Genomic DNA, 19,977 nt, shown 5'->3' with positions numbered 1-19,977 from the left:
GAGGCGAGGCGCTCCTGAGGCGCGCGACGGCGCAGGCGCCACACCCCCGCCTTCAATTAAAACATCTCAAGGTTCTCTGCGCGAGAGCGAAGATGGCGACAGAGTGAGGAAGCTTACGGGAGAAGCGGAATGATGACAGGCGTTTCCCGGGCTCTGCACCACACACAGAGGAAAAATATAATCAGAGAAACAGACCCTGTTGTCTCAAAGATGTCTGGTCTTAAATAAGATTTCATTGTTGCGAACGTGCGACGCGTTGCTAAGGCGACCAAGGGCCGATGATGGAGCTGTCGGTCGGGTCTCGCAGCATGTCTAAATTAGGGGTGTACGGGGAAATGACACGCCGGCTGGGCTCATTCTGTCATGGATTTGATCGTTAAACTCAAGCGTCTGAGGGTGAATTAATCTTCTGATTCAACACCGTTAGAACTAAATATATTCCGTCACCATGTCGCAGGTGAGGTAGGTGACATTGTTTTTTGGGGGAAATATTGCAGAGGTGACAAATCCGTGTGAGCACGCTTTTGTCTTTTTTCCCCCCTAAAATATGATCAGAGGCGCCTGGAAGTGTAGAAGGAAAGATGACGCCGTGTTAAAAATCTGCTGCTCACCCGAACCCAGCGACAAACCCTGCGTCGACTCCGAGCGGGTTCAGAAATGGCGAATGTCTCTGGCCTCCCTGCTCTTCTTCACCGTCCTCCTCTCTGACCACCTCTGGTTGTGTGCGGGAGTCAAGCTGCGCTCGAGAGACAGGAGTCAGCGCAGAACCTGGGGAAACGCGAGCGACGGGACGAACCAGGCGACGCTAAACAAAGAGGACTGTGGGTTTTTTCTAAGCAATCTGACCAAATCTGCGCCGGTCAGCCAGCGGTGTGCCGACGCACAGAGCAGCCACGCGACCCTGGAGTCCGCGTGCACCACACTCTATCGACAAAAGAGCTCATCGGTTGGCTCCATGTACTCTGACCCGCCGACCGTGTCACCGCACGCTTTCTTGGAGTACTTTCGAAACTTTAGCCTCTCCTTCTGCAACGCGTATACGGTGGCGGATCTTCTCGTGGGCATGGCGAGCCCGGACGGTTTGAACTGCAGCCTCGCTCACGTCATCCGGGACCTGTTCAGCGGCGGCCCGCAGGACGGGGATGTGTGCAGCGCGTGCGTACAGGCGTATGTCAGACTCGACCAACACGCTCAGGAAAAATACGACGAGTTCGACTCCCTCGCGCTCAAGTATCAGTCCGATGACTATTCGGTCAGAGCGCGCGCCCAGGACTGCCAGGTATGACAGGAAACACACCTGTGGTATCACACGCTGCGATCTAGGTTCTTAGAGACTTTGTTGTGTAGAGTAGCTTCTTTCTTTTGACACATTATCCCTGCGGGTCATTCTTATAAATTATATGAATTAGTCAGGCAAAAGGGTCAGTGTAGATTCACAATGTCTCAGTTTGATTACGGTTGTCCAGATTACCTTTGAGACAAATGGTTACAGGTCATCTCAGATTAACACCTGAAAATAAATCCAGTCACTTCATTACTCAAAATACCCATTGGTAGCATCACGTATCATTCTCAGCAAGGATCTTAACACTGAAAACATGATTCTAGTAAACATTTAAGAGCCTTTTTTCTTTATAAAGGGTATATTTTCAATAGACACCATCCACACCATTATTTAGAGCCCATCTAAATTAAATCACAAAAGGTTGTCAGCAGTGATGGTCACTGATAAATGTGTGTTGGCTGTAGTATCAGTGCAGTTGGTTGACACTACGTAAATGTGTGAGTACACACGTGAATATGGGATTAGCAGAGGTGAAAACGCCCTAACTATATTAACTTTACACATGGTTCCAGGTGTTAGACTAGGGTGTAAGTGTGTGGAATGTACTTATAGCTCTAAAACAGAGCTGTCTGAAGGCCTGAGAGAGTTAAATTATGCAGTATTCTGGAAATTGTAGTTGTAATCAGGCTGTCAAACTTTATTTGATCTGATATTTTAAGAGCGAGAAAGAATGAGAGAGAACTGCAGTAGGATTGGATCCATTTTAATAACAGTCTTCTGTAACAGTGGAATACTGGGGCTGGAAGCACATGTTACAGACACGAAATATGAGGACTTTACTATTCTACTCAAAGAAAATGGCAGCCCTGAGCATACATGATCAAAACACTATTTTTTAAAAAATATTTTTATGTTTTTTGTTTGTTTGTTTTTTGGAGGGGGGAGGGTATTTAGTGTTCTCCCATTTTTGATGTATGTCAATGTCTCTGGTCCAAGTCAAGCTTGTCTAATACCTGGACATTATATATTATCTACTCAAGTCCATATAAAGACCCTCAACGCAGGTGTCGTGACTGAAGATGCACAGCATGTATACTGTTTTAGTTTATGGAATTACACACAGCTCAACAGTTTCAGTAGGATTTATTCAGTTTGGTGGCCACAAATACATAGTTTGATTAGTTTCTTTATGTGCTTCCTTGTTGTCTCAAAGACTTGTGGGGTTTGTTGCCAAAAAAGAATTGATGTTCCAGTCACTCAGTTGAATAGATTTTCTGGTCACTCACTTGCCACCAGTCTTAATTTTTTCAGACAACTCCTTCCAACAGAGCACATTAAAAGGCACACACACACACACACACACAAAATGATCACTTGGTGCACTGCTGAGAGAATGATGGTCACCATGACAACAGCTAATGGTGATCAGCATAAACTTACTATGGGTCAAACACCACTGATCACTGTTCATCACCGAAAATCTGAGTCAGTGAAGTCCAACAAAACTTTTCATAGCTCTTCATTCCTTTTCTTTCTTTTTTTCTTTTTTTTAGAAGCACTTCAGGAGGGCTTCAGAACACTGGGGTTTTGTTGAGGGTTTCTTCTGAAAAAGACTTCAGAGTTGTATCTCACACTGTTTGAAAAGGGGATATGCTGAGGCAAAGTAGCTTTTCAATGCCAGTGGAAAGAAAAATCAAAACTGACCATATCTAAGACTGTCAGCAAAGTGTTACAGTATCTAGGAATAGCTGTCATTTTGTATGTGCAAGTTATTTTTTTAATGCGTTCATTTTATTAATAGTTTTTGAGGGAGAAGCCTGCTCTGTTCTCTATTTATACCAGTTTTTATGAGGCCCCACACAGTATGACCCCCCCCCTCCCTCCCCCAGCTCAGCCCAGCTCATGCTGCTGCCTTTATTCTTTCAATTTGGTTTAGAGTGATGAATGAAAACCTTAGAAAAGCCTCAGTTAAACCAGTGACAAGTCATGCATGAATAATAACATGTGTCTCTGTCTCTCTTAGGAGTTTTCCATTCTGCTCTTACCATTATACCATCATGTCAGTCAGTGTTGAAGAATCCTCTGTCTTTCTGTTTTACTTTTCTTCTTTTTTTTCTTTCTATCTTTTTCATTCTGTTCCTCTTTCTTATTTCTGCTGAGTCTTTCAGATTATGAATTAGGAATGCATGGTCGTTAGGTTCAGAATTCTTATGTAAACAAAGTTAATGAAAAGGATTCATCCAGATTGTGTGTGTGTGTATGTGTGTGTGTCAGTAGGACTTACTTAGATAATGTTTCAAATGGAAGCCAGTACAGCTCTCAACCATTTACCTCTCAAAAAGCTCTCACACATAACAACACTGCAGAGAGAGAGAGAGAGAGAGAGAGAGAGAGAGACCTCTGTTTTTTTTTTTAATTGGAGGCCTGGCTTATGGAGCCTGTCAGTTTTTTTTTGTTTTGTTTTGTTTTTTCTGCATTGTGTTGTAAGAGTAAAGCTTAAAGATAATGATATTACTCATGAGTAAAGCTTCCAGCATTGCACTCATCTCTCAGCAACAGATAAGAACGCTGACAAGGGTTGAGGCATTGGGGGTGGTGAGGTGGGGTGGGGTGGAGTTTCTAATTCCTGTGCAATACATCAGAGCTATACATCTCTTGTGGCACTTGCATGGGTAAAATATTTATCCATCTGGGCAATGTGGGGATTCTAGAAGACGAGATGTTTCTATGTAACCTGAGCAGAAGTTACATGTTTGTTCCTTTGTGTTCATGAGGGACATACTCTTGTTAGGACTAGTTATTCTTTGCTCCAGGAGTTACTCTATTCATTAGTTTGAGCCTGCAGTATGTGTGTGTGTGTGTGTGTGTGTGTGTGTGTGTGTGTCAGAAATGGGCTGAGGACAATAGCACTCTTTACTCATCTCTCCTGAGGCAGTCATGACAGTGTTTATTGCTGATTAAAAGCTGTGGACAACCTGACAAAACTCCTTTGAGCTTTTATACCATTTATTCAACACTTCACACACACAGATGTGCACACACACACTCATACACATACACACACAGAGTTATTGCTCTCCAAGGATTGGCACACACTAGCCTGTGCGTCGGGAGGGCAGGAGGTGAGAGAGAGGAAAGAGAGAGAGGGGAGAGAGAGAGGGAGAGGAAGAGAGAGAAAGAGGAAGAGAGAGAGAGAAGGAGAGAGAGAGAGAGAATTTGATGCACTATAAGTGCACCGATGGCAGAAGAACTCATTGCTGGTGATGAAGGTGAGAACAGAGTTCTAATACTATATTCATACTCTGCATTGGTTTCAGATTCAATCCAACTACTGCTTAAAAACAGCTGAAGCGAACAGATCAATTTTCCAATGCAGCATCACTGATAGGAGATATAAAAATTAATATCTGAACACAGATATGTTGGCCTTGATTAGATTTGTTTGATCATCAAATTTGATTTTAATTCCATTTCATTTCTCTAATTTCCTTTTCTTTTTTTCCTTTTAATAGCATCCAAGTAATTAGTGTTGGCAGCTACAGAATACATGTGGTAATTTTGATGTTACAGAGGTCATTATTGATAAAGTTCTCTGGCAGAGGCTGGTGATGCATGCAATAGCATCTCTACTCAGCATTTAATCAGTGCTGGAAACACATTCCAGAATGTGAACTCGCTCCAAGAGCCAATATTTCAAAGTTACACTCAGGCAGTGTGAGTTATAGTACTGCTCACCACAGAGAATGCTCTGTAAATCAGGATGAAGACATTTTTTTTTAACATGGTTTGTGTGTGTGTGTGTGTGTGTGTGTGTGTGTGTGTGTGTGCGTGCGCATCCACCCCCTCTGTCTCTGAGCACTGAAGGGAATACCCTGTCTTTAAGAGAAACTGTTTAAAGTGCTATGACTCATACACCTGATTACAGCTCTGCCTCACAGATTCAGCTCTTAGACAGTTAGTCATTCATGTCAGCCTGATTCTGTTCAACTTATAATTCACATATGTTTACTGTCTGCTCTGACTACAGCAATATTTCCACAATTTATGTATCATTCTATCAGTGACAGAAAGTAAATAATAGTATTTAATCCATTAAATCACCAGTGGTTAAAGTTATCATAACAGAAATGGCATTAATTATTCCTTCATTTTAAAGTTTCCTTTCACTGACGTGAAGAATATGATGAATAATAATCCAAGAGCCCATTAGATCTAGTTTATAGTGTAAGCAGCAAATCACAAGAATTTATTCATTGTTTGTATGCAAAAAATACTCACAACTGTGTAACCATTTTTTTTCCCAAAGAATTTTCACGATGACACCAGGATGTGCTTTCACGCCACATTAACTCAGACTCACCAAAGTGTTTGGTTCATATTTTTCATTTCATTTCATTTCATTTCATTTCATTTTGTTTTTTTGTTTTGTTTTGTTTTGTTTTGTTTTGTTCTTTTTTTATCAAAATCCCTAAAACAGTAAGCTATCAGTGTTTGCAAAGTTATGTATTCCTACGGTTATAATGTGCTTGAATTATTGCTTTCCAACTTTATGGTTTAAGCTGAGTTGTACTGATTATAATTGTAGCACTGTGTGTGTTTGAAGGGATTCCCACCAGGGGAGCATACAGTCTCCTAGGCCTGACTGTCCATCACTCCCTCTCTTAGAGTGTGGTAGAGAAGAAACCATTGGAGTGAGAAACATCGCACACAGTTCAGACAATGTGTGGCTGCTGATGACAGTGTCTGGTGAACTCAGCGTGATATGTCAGGAAAACATCGCCGAGGAGAACACCCCCGAACAGGGGAGAATTGTATGTGTGTAAGTTTGTGCGTTTGTGTGTGTGTGTGAGAGAGAGAGAGAGAGAGAGAGAGAGAGTTACTGGAAAATGTGAGGGTAGTGAGGGTAAACTGAGGACACATAATGGTAGTGACTTGCTTTTGTGTTTGGGAAAAAAACAGCTCCTGAATGACCTCGCCTCAGGTGGGAGATCAGTATCTCACACACACACACACACACACACACACACACACACACACACACACACACGTGCACGCACAGCAAGATGAATAGAAAAATATATGTACTGAATGGACCAGATATACTTCCATTCTGAAGTGACTGATTCAGTCTGATATCAGAGTTTTATGTTGTTGATATGAATTAGAGTGACAATATATGGTTTTCAAGAAAGAGGGTCGGGGGGGGGGGGGGGGGTGATGCATTCCCCTCCTAACTTGTGGGGAAATTTAAGTGTATGTCACTTTTGGTTCCTGTCGTTGCGCATGTAAGGCTTGGTTGACATTGCAATGTGAAACTGCATCTGTATTTAACTGCCGCAATACATAGCCAGCTAGTCTTTAATAAGACAAATAACTGCTAGCATAATAACAGTGGCAAGATGACCTCATCTCTTTCCATTCAAGTTCTGGTGGCGTTACGGTTTTCTTAAGGTCTCTTGGCTGTTGCTGTGGTGTTAACAGTAATGAATGAAATGCAGTTTAACCAATGTTTATGGCATGACAGTGTACACTGACCGTCCACTGGTGGCGTGTGCGAGAGTGCAGGACCTGAAGAAAAAGCAATTGAAATGCACACGCAATCAATGGCAACTGTGGAGAGTAAAAGCCTAATCCCGGACATTTTTGGCAATTTTGAAATCCTGGCCGGACGCATTCTTTAGGTCCGAAAAAGAGGACATGTCTGGGAAAAAGAGGTCGTATGGTCTCCCTATATGAATTACTCTGTGTATTTTGGGCTTGTCCACCACAAATTGAGCAGGGTTATTGTTCCCTGTGCTCACGTTATGGTCTTCTGCCTCCTGACTGACATTACAATGACAAATGGCAAATCTGCCTCCTGCTTGGAAAGGGCCTCTTTATGTTTATGACTTTCTGTAATTATAAAACTTTTCTCAAATGTCATGTCAGTATCATAACTTGTGAGAACAATTTACTCTCATGACCTTTTTTTCACCCATTGAAAAAGTCGTTTCTACAACATACTTAGGGGACAGATGTTAAGGCTGATTTCCAGGTGTGATCTAAAGAAAGTTAGCCATCTTTACAGGTTAACTATAACGACATAAACAACATTTGCAGTAAATCGCACGAGTTTATCCTCAGCATTGCTGTGTGCTTAAGTGTTACTGAAGAATTTGGTGCACTGATTTTTCAATAGGGAAATTTCATGCAAATTTCAAGTAGTTGTACATATTCCAATCTGACGTAATTCTGATGCAGTGTGACAGATGAGAATATTTCAGCTTTAAAGTTCTCCATTATAGCTAACAGCAAAAAGAGTTCAATTCTTCTACTCCTTGTCTGTTGAAGTCTTTGAATTTTGGATTTTTAGAACCTCACTATCCTGAATTCTCAGGTCCTGCTGATGAAATTCCATCCTACCCCTCACAGTGTAAAACCTGTTGTAAAGACAAAACATAGGCATACTACAAATAGAAGACTAAGGGCAAGACATTGTTGTGCCATACGTGTTGCGTGTGTCCAGTGAAATCCATCTGTCGTTAAGGTTCTCGTTGAATCAAGACGTCAGTAACTGACTACCGCAAGTTAGCTAGCTAACATTAGCAGTTAACTGTTAACTAACAAATCAGCAAGGTGGTCAGGTAGACTGCCAACTTGAATTATTTTTTATAAAGATAAATTCCTATGTATACGCTTAGGGTATAAAGACATATAGGCCCTCATTTCTACAGATATAGGGTATAGATAGCTATAGTCAGTTAGTTAGCTTTATTGATAGATAACAGAACTATCCTTTTTGTAGGGAGTACTATTTTGAACACATTGCTGCCTTAATCTATTTTTCCCAAGTCAGTGAAGCGTGGCATTTAGCCAGCGAGGACGAATTGGAGTTCAGAATACCAGCTCCCAGCTCTGCCCAATGACATATCTAATAGAACTATGCCTCCCAATGCGTCTATAGGCTCTGATTCATCACATCTCCTCTAGTGAGTTGTCAGATTCAGACAACTTTTGCTAACATGCTCCAAAAACCTCCAACATTAGTGGCCAATGATGAATGATTCACAGTGAAATGAGCAAAGGAACTACATACTTCTTCCTCTGTGACAGACGTCATGGTGTGGAGCCCTTGCATCATGGGAATGTGAGTGAGCAGCAAAAGACCGATAAACAAAAACTGGACTCTGGAGGTAATGGCGAAAGGCCAGACTGAACTGCCTAGGTCTCCCTTTGTTATGTCAGAACATGGAGAGTTCTTAAGGAGAGAGTGACATACGCAGGCAATTCAGGCATCATGGTGATGATGTCACAGTTCAGTTTCAGCACTCTCCTCAAACCTCTCCTCATCTTGATCCCCTAACTCTGATCTGACACCACAGCAGGCTAAGGTGGTACAAAACCGGTTCATGGTTCGAAGGCAGGCACGTGATACTCTGGATGTTTTCCTCGTACAAACTCGTACTTGTCATGGATGTAACACATTTCCTGTACTTGGCAATACAATGAAAGGGGAGGAAATCTTCTAAGTGCTTCTTAACAGACATTTGCCAGGCTGCTCTTTAGAAAAAAATAACCCCAGAGTGGTTCTACCAATGGGGGATAACCAGAGAGCACTCAGAACATTCTGGTAAATCCTATAAGTACTTTTGGCGTCAAGGGCCAAGCTCAGCACGGCCGCAACTAAATTCTCTCTCTCTCTCTCTCTCTCTCTCTCTCTCTCTCTCTCTCTCTCTACTCAGGGGACTCCCTGATCAACCAGTGTGACATCACTGTTGCAGCACCCAGCTAAACCATTCAGTGATTTTATACTGGCTCATGTTGTTTTTGCTATTTTGTAAGTTTGGGACCAAAGCATTTGTACTTGGCCTTGATGTTGGCTGATAATTGTGGACTGATAATCATTGTTATTGTGGCTTTTTTGATCAGATCACCCTTTGACATTCATGAACAACTGGCTTCGTGACACTCGTAGCACCTCTGAATTACTGACTCATCAATTTAAGGACACATACACATACTTGCTTGATTTTGACTGAAGAAACTCATTACAGGGTTTGTATTTCTAAGTGTAAAGCTTTGTCGATGAAGGATGTGGCCAAAGTTTTCTCTCTGCCATCAGTCTTTTTTTTAAATCCTCAAAATCTTTATCAAGAGAAAGCAAACAGAGAGAAAGAAGAGAGAAATGCCAGACACATGACAAACAGAAGTTAAAAAAAAATCTGTGCATAAAAAGACATCCTGGCCAGAGGACATAGATTTAATTTTGAGTAAGGTTGAAGAAAAACACTTTTTTGACAGGTTTTAAAAGTTTTCTCTCCAAAAAAGTGAAAAATACAATGTCAGCAGTGATACTGCCAAAAAATGACAGTAATTTAACCTTCATTTAATGGATGTCCTTACATGTGCCAAGACAAAAACTATTTTCTGTATTTTAAAACTTTCTTCAACCTATCGACCTATTTCAACCACTGCTTTATTTCAGAGACAAAGATCTTTCAAATGAAAGACACTTTTGGAGATGTTTTTTTTTTTTTTTACATTTGTTTAAGGCTTAAGATTCTTTTGGGAGACGAAATCTTGTCTGAGAGACGATTTCTTTCACACATCCCTTTCTCTTGATGACTCTGATCCTTGTGTGGTATCGACGTCTTAATCCTTTGTACAGCACAGTAAGGGGGTGTCTGTCTTTGTGATTGTAACCCAGTTCCCCCAACCCTTATCCATCAGTGTTAAACATGTGATCAGTTCAGGCACGCCAACCCACAGAGAGAGAGAGACAGAGAGAGAGAGAGAGAATCCAAAGACTGAATGAAAAGATCTTATAGTCTGCATTTTAATGACTTCTACATAAACCAAGAAACATACAAAACAGAACAAACTAGACACACTGGACTGTAAGAACCGCAGTCACAGAGACAGGGGGGGGAGTGCTATTAAGACATCCATAAACACTGATGCCTAGATGGCACGAACACAGAGCGGCCATGCCTCCTCCGAAAATTAGATATGGTGTTCAATTTAAGCTTTGAATGAGTCAGATCAATAACACAGTGCAGAAATTTATATCAGCCATAAAACCGCATGACGTGCACTGGCTTTTACTCTGTTCAATCTCAGAGGCGCAGTAAGTGGACGTAATGTGTGATTTATGGGGGCTTAGCCAGGATTACAGAATATGATGTTAGAAATGCAGCTGAGGTCAGACAGAAGGGAATCCTGGTCTAAGTCAGATAGGACAAATCCATGCTCCTTCCTGAAATTTTGTGGGAGTTTCCAGAGCCACTGTTAACTGATAACTGCTCATAAATTGTTGTAATAAGATCATTTTAAAGGTTTGTCTTTTTCATTTTGGTCTATACATCAGATTCAACCCACATATCACCAAAGTCATTCTTCTGATTAGATCCACTGATGTCACAAGATAATTTAAAGAGTTATGTGTTTAAAGTTAAGGACTTTGCTATGTTCAGCCTTTTTTCAGTTACCTTAAACCAAATTAGTTTCCCTCCACCATTGGACTACATTTTCATTTTATACAAAATAAGCCCAAAACATCTTTGTCTCTTGGTCTTCCATCAACTAAATGAGCTGAATAACAAATTAAACGGTCCAGTAAGGACAGCCATTTACTTCTTTGCTACTAAGGGAAAGAAAATTAGATTCTCTCAGATTCCCTCAGAATTAGAAAAATGTGACAATTAATGAGTAGAAAAGAGCTTGTTTTTGCAGAAGAAAACTGAAATGGACTGCTTCAAAATAAGATTTGTATTATTCCCTGTTATAACAAGCTTTCACTGACTATAGCAAACCTATTAGATTTGCTAGACATGAGTATTTCTAATCCAAAAGGTCTGACCAACTTAGAAGTCCTACCATTGATTGCCTTATGATTCCAGACTTTTCTTTCTGATAATGAGTTTTCACTCTCAATATATGCTGCATTTCTTGGGGGGGGAGGGGGGGGGGGGTTGGGGGGTTTATATATATACACACATGAGTGTGTGTGTGAGTGTGTGTGGGTGTGTGTATTCTGGTACCAACACCTCAAGGCAGACAGTCCAGCAGACACTGCACAAGGCTGGTCTCCATGGACACTGACCAAGGGAGGACTCCACTTCTCCAAGTCAGAAAAGAAGAAAGCTTTTGGTCATTAATTCTGTGGTGGGATGACCAGCCTTGTGCAGTGTCCACTGGAGTGTCTGCCTTGAGATCTTGGTACCAGGATTGCTCATATTCATCAGGACGACCTTGGTGGTGATCCTTGGATTCTTCTTGGCCTCTCACACTGCCATTCTTGCCAGCGCAGGGCTCACTTTTGGCTTCCTACCCCAGCCATTTGAGATTTTTACACAGTGTGGAACTCCTTGTGCTGTCAGATTATGCTTTGCACTGTGGCCACTGGCACTTGAAAACACTTGGATATGGCTTTATAGCCTTTCCCTGTCCTGTGAGCAGCCACAACGTACAACCCGACATCCTCACTAAGCTCTTTGGTTTTAGCCATGACTTGCCATTGACTAGTAACTGACTAGAGAAGTACTGCATCAGCTGTTCTCAATTTATAGTTGATTAGAATGCTCTAGAACATGGTAGAAATTCCTAGGACCATTTGGAATGGTATAGGAGCTTGCATTTTCTAAAGAATTTGCAACAAGTCCAACGTGCATGAATCATTTTGGACATGTCATTTTTAGTAAAAATGTAAAAAGAAAACATAGAAATAGTTTACATTTATCATTAACATCTCTGACACAATGTCTTACCATCTTTTATCACTTGTTTATGTCATTACCAGCCAGAAGAAACTTACTGGTCAAATATAGATTCACTATAAATCCAAATTTGGCATGGGTATGAATAATTTTGGGCTTAACTGTATATATATAATTTTTCAATTTATAATAAAGTTATTGTAGATGGTATTCTGGATGGTATTAAAGTTTTCTAGATGATCAGTATAACAGATCATCCAGTAACCCTGACTTTACTTAGTATCACTTAACTCTACATTATACACAGTGTTTCCAGTCCAGTGGGCAGTTTGTTTCTCAGACTGGAGAGAGGGAACAGCTGTGTCTTTATTTCACAATTTTTGTGGGTTTCTTTGCATGTACTTGTGGATTGTGACTCTCCTTAGTTGATCAAGCTGGTCCAAAAGTCGGCATGTGCAAACAATTCACAGACGCAAATCTGTTTGTGTTCGTGCACAGACATAATGTATGAATTTGTGAATGTTGTTTCATTTGTGCATAAATCAACCTCTGTGTTTGTATGTAAAGCATTTCCAAACTGTGCTGCACATTTACACATTTTAAGCATCATGTGGTCTTTAACATATACACACAAACACACACACACACACACACACACAAATCAGTACACACTTGTGGAACACAGCACTCATTTGTAGAACAAGATGCACATTTATTGAGTATTTTGACCCAATTTTAACTCCATATACCCACATCTCTTTCTCTCTTTCTCTCTCTCTCTCTCTCTCTCTCTCTCTCTCTCTCTCTTTCTCTCTGTTTTGGTGTGTTGGCATTTTTGCCCTCTCTTTCTCCCCAGGGACATGGGGTTCTGAAGAGTCTGCTGTCTCCATAGATACGGCAGCTTGTGCTTAGCAACCCATTTGTGCAGGGGCGGGAGAATAATCACAATTAGGCAGGATTTGTTTCAATATAATCAGTCTCAGGAGGTATTTCCGTTACCGCAAGCTCTCTGAGATGGAGATAATTACCAGGACACACCAGTGATAAGCAGCAGCTAATGTGAGAGATTCCTCTGTTGCATTTGAATAATCTGAGCAAACAAAGCTAACAAGACTTTATTAACCAATACTTCTTCAATTCCGAATACAATTTGTTTTTTAAAACGCTTTCTAAAAGAGGGGTGCTTTTCAAAAAGAACATTCAGCTCCACTACAAAGGTGAAAGAATTGAATTATAGAAGATATATATTTCAACCGTCAACCATGGGGTATTCCTGGTCTGTATGAAGTTTTCTTGCAGTTTAATTTATTCGCAAACTAGCTGAGTTAAATCTTACTGGCTCCTAAGAATGGGACTGGGAAAATATTATCAGAAACGCGCACGCATACGCGCGTGTGTGTATCTGTGTGTGTGTTTGTGTGTGTATCTCAAACGATGCTGACCCATAATCCTCCGTCTGTCCTCTCAACTCCTCACAGTAACTGAGATTAGTAATTACCCATAAAACCCAGTCGCCGGCTTAAGAAAACACAGACACTTGCGTTTACATGGTCTCCCAGCAGAGTGGGCAAGTGACACACACACAGTTTGGATTGTAAATGTGAACCCCAGATGTGGGATTTTCACATGAGGAGGATTATGTCTTAAGAGTTCCCTTCCACTCATCTCACTGAACTCCTGCCCTTTGCTGTTCTTCCACGGAACAGCACTGCGGGCTTGGGTTTGCTCATTTATAACTAGAGGAGTATTATTGTTTAGATGAGTGAGCAAAGTAAAAGTAGCTCTGATTCTTTCATACTCTCTTTCTCTCTCTCTCTCTCTCTCTCTCTCTGTCTCTCTCTCTCTCCCTGTCTTTGTGTGTGTGTCTGTGTGTGTATGTGTGTGTGTGTGTGTGTGTGTGTGTGTAAACAGAGCCTAATTCAGGCATGAAATTTAACAAACACCTGTGATATGTTTTATAAATATCCCACATTTCACGAACCCACTCCGTGCATTTTTTTAAACTTCACAGTACAGCTCAATTAAATACAGGCAAATACAGTTCAGTTTTTAGGTGTATCCCACTTCACAAACAAATAGAACATGTTTTACAATGACAACAAAAAATATGCTAGCAAATAAATAGAGATCAAGTTTTCAAATACATTACGCTTCCAAAAGACATAAAACACGTTTTACACATTTCAAACACGATCTACAAGCATGTAAGACGATGGTTGCAAGTACAGTCAGCCGGTTTGTGACTCATATGATGTTTGGCAGGAGTTTTTTTCTGCAGTTCTGCTGATAAATGATTTTCTCACAAACTGAACTGCTTGTTCAAATGTGCAAAGCAAATGTGAGTCAGCAGACAGAACACCGATTGGAGCACAGAAGTGTCTCCGTATGTAATATACATATAATAAACAACTTTGGAAAGTGTAATGGAAAAATTACAGCCAACAATAACTGCCATTTACTTTATTTAATCTTAATTTAAAAGCGTGTGTTGTCAGGAAGGGGGTGGGGGGGTGGGGGTCTTTTGATGACAGTATAAATCAAATTTATTACAACGAGATCTCAATCTTGTTTAATTTAGCGTTTCTCCCATAAACATTCATTGCTAAATCAAGAGCTTGTAAGCAGTTCAGCTGCTGTTTTACTCTCCCTGAAAATAAACATTTTGGAGCTGTTTTGGTTTATCAGTGGTGCATGAACTTGATTTTACAGCGATTTTACAGTTCTGCTGTAGTGTACAGTCCTCTAGTGGCTAGACATGGTACTGCAGACAGTCAGGTAGGGGAATGATGACTTACGTCTTTTAAATAACTATCAAAACGCTACCATGTATCCAGGTATAATTATGGTTTTGAGGTATGACTGATGGCTGTATTTAGCTTATGATTTACCACAATATAATCACTAATATAAGCATTTGATAGTGTGTAATTCGGAGGTGAAGACATGTAAATGCACACACACAGTGTGTGTGTGTGTGTGTGTGTGTGTGTGTGTGTGTGTGTGTGTATTGCTGTAAAAATACTGATCGTTTTCCTATCAGTAAGGAATTTGTGTACTGTCATAATACTCAAGTAATAAAAGTAAAACAAAACAGTTATTAAAATATATTATGCAATTCATTTTGTGTTATAGCCAAACTACAAACCCCATAATCCTATTTTTGAGTGCTTACTGTGACTCTCATTTGAATTCCATAAACAATCTAACAACAATTAAATAATCTTATTCATTTATAAAATGAGTTTAACTGTGCTGAGGCAGAAACATCAGTGGAACAAACATCCAGTGATTACTTCCTATTCCTTCTCATTTGTGAATAATTTCAAACTGGAAAAAATGCAACAACATAGAATTTTCAACTAATAACTCTAATGAATGAAAGGACAGAATTGAATATTAAAAGACTGAATTTTGAGTCTCAGATCCAGGGTGATTATAATATTGGCCTCTATCCATCAATAAATATATTGCTTGTGTATTGTCTACATAATTATCATAATAATTAAACCTTAATTTTAAACTGTATGACATAATTTTTGAATAAACATAAAAATAAATTGTGTGTGTGTGTATCTATCTCAGAGTCTTATTGCTCCTGAAAGACCTCTTAATGAAGGAGAAAGGCCAGGGCAGGCATTTTACTGCCTCCATTAAACTGTCCCACACACACACACACACACACAGAGAGAGGCACGCACATGCACACACATGCACACACATGCACACACACACTCACTCACACACACACACACACACACACAGACACACACACACAGACACACGTACGCACACACATCTCATGACATCATGCAAGGGTGTGTGTGTGTGTGTGTGTGTGTGTAATAGAGGAAGTTCCTGTCTTGCAGTGTTTAGAGCTTTGAAACTATAAAACATTTTAATGGCCTCTTGAGAAGTTATTTGTGACCCTACTGAAGTGCCTGTGTGTGTGTGTGTGTGTGTGTGTGTGTGTGTGTGTGTGTGTGTGTGTGTGTGTGTGCCTGTGTGCGGGTGTGTGTGTGTGGGTACACTATGGTTCTCATTCATATACTATTAATAATATGTGTTGATTTCTCAGTAAGTGATGTTGGTAAAGTATGTTGTAATTCAACATGTTCATGTGACTGAATGTTTTCAGTACACATACATACCTTCTAAAAAGAGCATGTGTCATCACTTCATCTTTATTGTCAAGGAGATTTACCATTGTCTTCATGACATTTGTTTACTGGGAGAACCAGGCAAAAAAGAAACAACAAGAACACCACAAACACAGAGCACCTGACTGTCTATACAATGTCCATGCAAGAACTCAATTGATGGATCCTTTCCTAATCTGACAATACCTTTAATGAAGTCGTCGGTTAGGCTGGGGAATTCATGAAAGACTGATATACAAAAAAAAGTTACAAAGTCTTCACGCTACGAGAGAGAGAGAGAGAGAGAGAGAGAGAGCATGCACGTGCATGAGAGAGACAAGAAGACTGTGTGTGTAAGAGAGAAAGAGGGAGAGAGAGAGCAGAAGTGAAAGAAAATTGCCTCTCCTCTTCTCTTTCCCCTACTCTTGATGGCACCAATTCTCTGTTTTTTATTCATCCTCTTTATTTTTTTTTTCCTCTTCCATCTCAGCTGTGGTCCAGTTTGTTTTTTGGCCAGCAGAAAATGCAAGTCTCCTGATAAATATGCTTTGATTGCACGATCATCATCTGTTATATTGGATCACTCTCCTTGCTTTGCGTGAGATAGCAGATCAGAAAAAAAAAAAAAAAAAGAAAGAAAGAAAAAATCTGGCATTCTGGAAAGTTGTACTTGCCAGGTTCATATCAGTGGTACAGTGGGGATAGATATTCTCAAAAGAATATGTAACAGCACTCTACTCTCTCAAAACCTTGGCAAAGAATTCGTGTCCATAATCAAGACAACAGTCTGTGGATAAAAATATCACAAACTTTCCAAGACGTATGTTATTGTTCTGACACACTTCTGTTGTCTCCTCTCTGGTACGGCCTACTTTTACGGTCACTCCTGACAATAGTGTTGGGGCCTTGTAAAGTTTCCTGTTTCGTGTACAGCTGTTTTTCTTGACATCCTCAACAAAAGACAAACTGTAACAGAGGCAGGGTGCTGACAGACGGGTTATGGCACGAAACAAAACAATAGGCACGTATCTCGGCTGGAGGATTTAGTACCTCGCATGGCTTCAGTTGTTAACTGACGTCAGTTCCAGAAACTTCTAAAAGGTGCTCAACAATTTAGGTCAATTTTTGTCTCTGATATAAATTTATCTTTTATGTATGTGTGTGTGTGTGTGTGTGTGTGTGTGTGTGCGTCTGTGTGTGTGTGTGTGTGTGTGTGTGTGTGCGCGCGCACTCACGTCTGTGTGTGTTTGTGTGTGTGTGTGCGTCTGTGTGGTGTGTGGTGTGTGTGTGTGTGTGTTTCTTTACAGTCTGTCTACAAAGCGTGGCTGTGCTCTGAGTTCTTCCCCGCTGTGCAGCGTGAGTGTGTGAGGAGAATCCCCTGTAAGCAATACTGCCTGGACGTTCAGACCAGCTGCCCCTTCATCCTCCCCGACAACCAAGACCTGGTCTACGGAGGCTTGCCCAGTTTTATCTGCACAGGTACAAAACAAAACAAACAAAACCGATCCACAGAAAAACCAGTACACAGATTACCCAAAAGTGTGTCACTAGCACAAGTACTACAGACACAGATGTCGTTAACACAAGTTAATTACATTTTAGTCTGAACATGTAAAGCAGATGAATGTAAAGAGCAAACAAGTGACAAAACAGCGTTACCAGAGTACACAATTATACACAGTTGTGTCCTTAGAACTTTACTTTGATGCCCTGTGACATATTGTCTGACCATGCTGTCATGGTTGTTTTCTTTCATCCCTCTCTCTCTCTCTCTCTCTCTCTCTCTCTCTCACTCTCTCTCTCTGAAAGGGTTACTAGAAGACTATCCAGCCAATGGCGGCCTAGAATGCTGTGATGTCAGATGGAATGGGTGTGACTCAGCGGCGGGAGCAGCATGCGCCCTGAGCAGACTCCCAGGGTCATGGTCACAGCAGCAGAGGTCATCGTCATCATCATCGTCGTCATCATCGGGGGCGACATCGGGTGCCTGTCGTCTCTGTAGCAGCAGGCTGAAGCTGTGTGTCCTGGTTCTGTTCCTCTTACACACTGTCGTTTCCATAACAACCGTCCAGCACGACAACAGTGTGGCTTTGGACGCTGTGCTGGTGTTGGAAGACGGTTCGGCCAGAGAAGAGTGAGAGGTTTCGCTCTGCCCGAATCCCAGAATTCATCACTGCCTCACTGTCCCTTACATACACACACACTCACACACACACACACACACACACACACACACACACACCACAAACAGGACAGAAAAGGCTGGGGCAGAAGTGTGAGAGGATGCTCTGGAATCCCTCTCCTCTTTCTGTCTCACCTCCCGACAGATAAGGTGTAATGTTACTGAGTAGAGGTGGACTACAAGTGGCCTAAATGCTATCATGTCTGTCTGTGTGTGTGTGTGTGTGTGTGTACATATAATATTTTGCATAAATATTTTACACTCTGCATTACCTGTCAGTATAGAGTGAGGCGACATTACTGATTTCAAAGAACATCCACATTTCAGTGAATAGCATTGTTTTAATGTGTCAGGAGGAGGTGTTTTTTATGATTTTGGTAGGAATGTTTTAAACACGTATGACTGAACAGTAAACTAACCATTGATGCTGATAACAGAAATGATACATAGATTGTGTATCATTGAAGTGCAGGCTGTTTCAGGTAAAGAGAACGTTATTTTTTAATTAGAGATTGTAACACAGGTCAAAATGAAAAGGCACAGGTAATTCAAATCCAAATGAGGATTCATCTCATTTCATGTCAGTATTTATCTCATCATCCACCTTATTTGACACATATTACAGATTGAATTGGTTGTTCATTTGAGTTACAGCCCATAAATGCAGCGTAATTACTGGCACAAACTAGCAAACCACACAAAATCATTTCCATCAGACATAAATACTAAAAACTGCATTTAGAAGTACGATATAACTATATAACACAAACTAAACATTTTTCACAGTCATAATTTCTTTAATATGACATGATGAAAAAAGAACATATTTTTTAAAAATGAACTTGAGTCAATGTATAAGTTCTCAAAAAATGAATTAGCTGAGGTAAAACTCAAGACTGCCGAAAACCTATGTATGTGCTAAAGTAAAAAAGTTGGAATGGTATTTCAGTATTTCTGCTTTGTGTCCATCCCTTTTTAACACAAAGTTTAATCCAATTCATTTATTTCAATCCATTCTGTCCTTTCCACTGTCTCTGGGTGTTCTCACCCATCTTCACTAGAAATTAAATAATAAAAATCATTTTATTTTTTTGTATAACTTCATCACATTTCACAGAAGAGCTGTGTTTCATCTCTCACTGGATGTTTTTGGATGAGTTTGTAAGACGTGTTTTTATAAATTTTAGCCTTGGGAATACTGGTGACCCTGTTTTTTGGCAAGACGCGGTACGACTAGGCTGTGTCTTTGGCCAGTGGGAGCTCATCTGACTTTGTGTGAAATTATTTCCTCATGTTTGGTAAAGGAACTGGGACTCATTTTTTTTTACTGTAGTGTCACACAAACCTCCTGCTGGTTAACGGCCCAACTCTCTTTGTTCATTTGTCAGCTCAGTTTGATTTGTAAAATGCCGCGTCTCTTTGTGGCATTCACTCACACATTCGCACATAAGCTAGAGACATTTTAACAAAGATTACTAAAAAAAAAATCTCTAGTACTGTCTTCCAATCTTACAAATCTTTCAAGATTTTGAACAACCCTTGGATTGAACCTAAAAGCAATTTCATGTGAGTTCATTATTACGGTAATATTCTTTATTTTGTACCCTGTAATAGATCTGAAATTATTCCCCTCTTGGATTTAATAGTCATTTGATTTTTATTTCTTTCTTTGTATTTGCG

At 40.5% G+C, this 19,977-nt stretch overlaps 1 protein-coding gene across 1 annotated transcript; it reads left to right on the top strand.

Annotated features, from left to right (window-relative positions):
- The first annotated feature begins 547 nt into the window (after window positions 1–547).
- nalf2 (NALCN channel auxiliary factor 2) lies at window positions 548–18,253 on the top strand. Its single transcript, XM_030783284.1, has 3 exons — window positions 548–1,279; window positions 17,423–17,594; window positions 17,925–18,253. Exons 1-3 carry the CDS (start codon window positions 548–550, stop codon window positions 18,251–18,253), a joined length of 1,233 nt encoding a protein of 410 aa, XP_030639144.1.
- The last annotated feature ends 1,724 nt before the right edge of the window (window positions 18,254–19,977 follow it).

The sequence above is a fragment of the Chanos chanos genome, chromosome 8 (assembly GCF_902362185.1).
Source record: "Chanos chanos chromosome 8, fChaCha1.1, whole genome shotgun sequence".
Lineage (NCBI taxonomy): Eukaryota > Metazoa > Chordata > Actinopteri > Gonorynchiformes > Chanidae > Chanos > Chanos chanos.
This window is presented reverse-complemented; position numbering and strand designations above follow the sequence as displayed.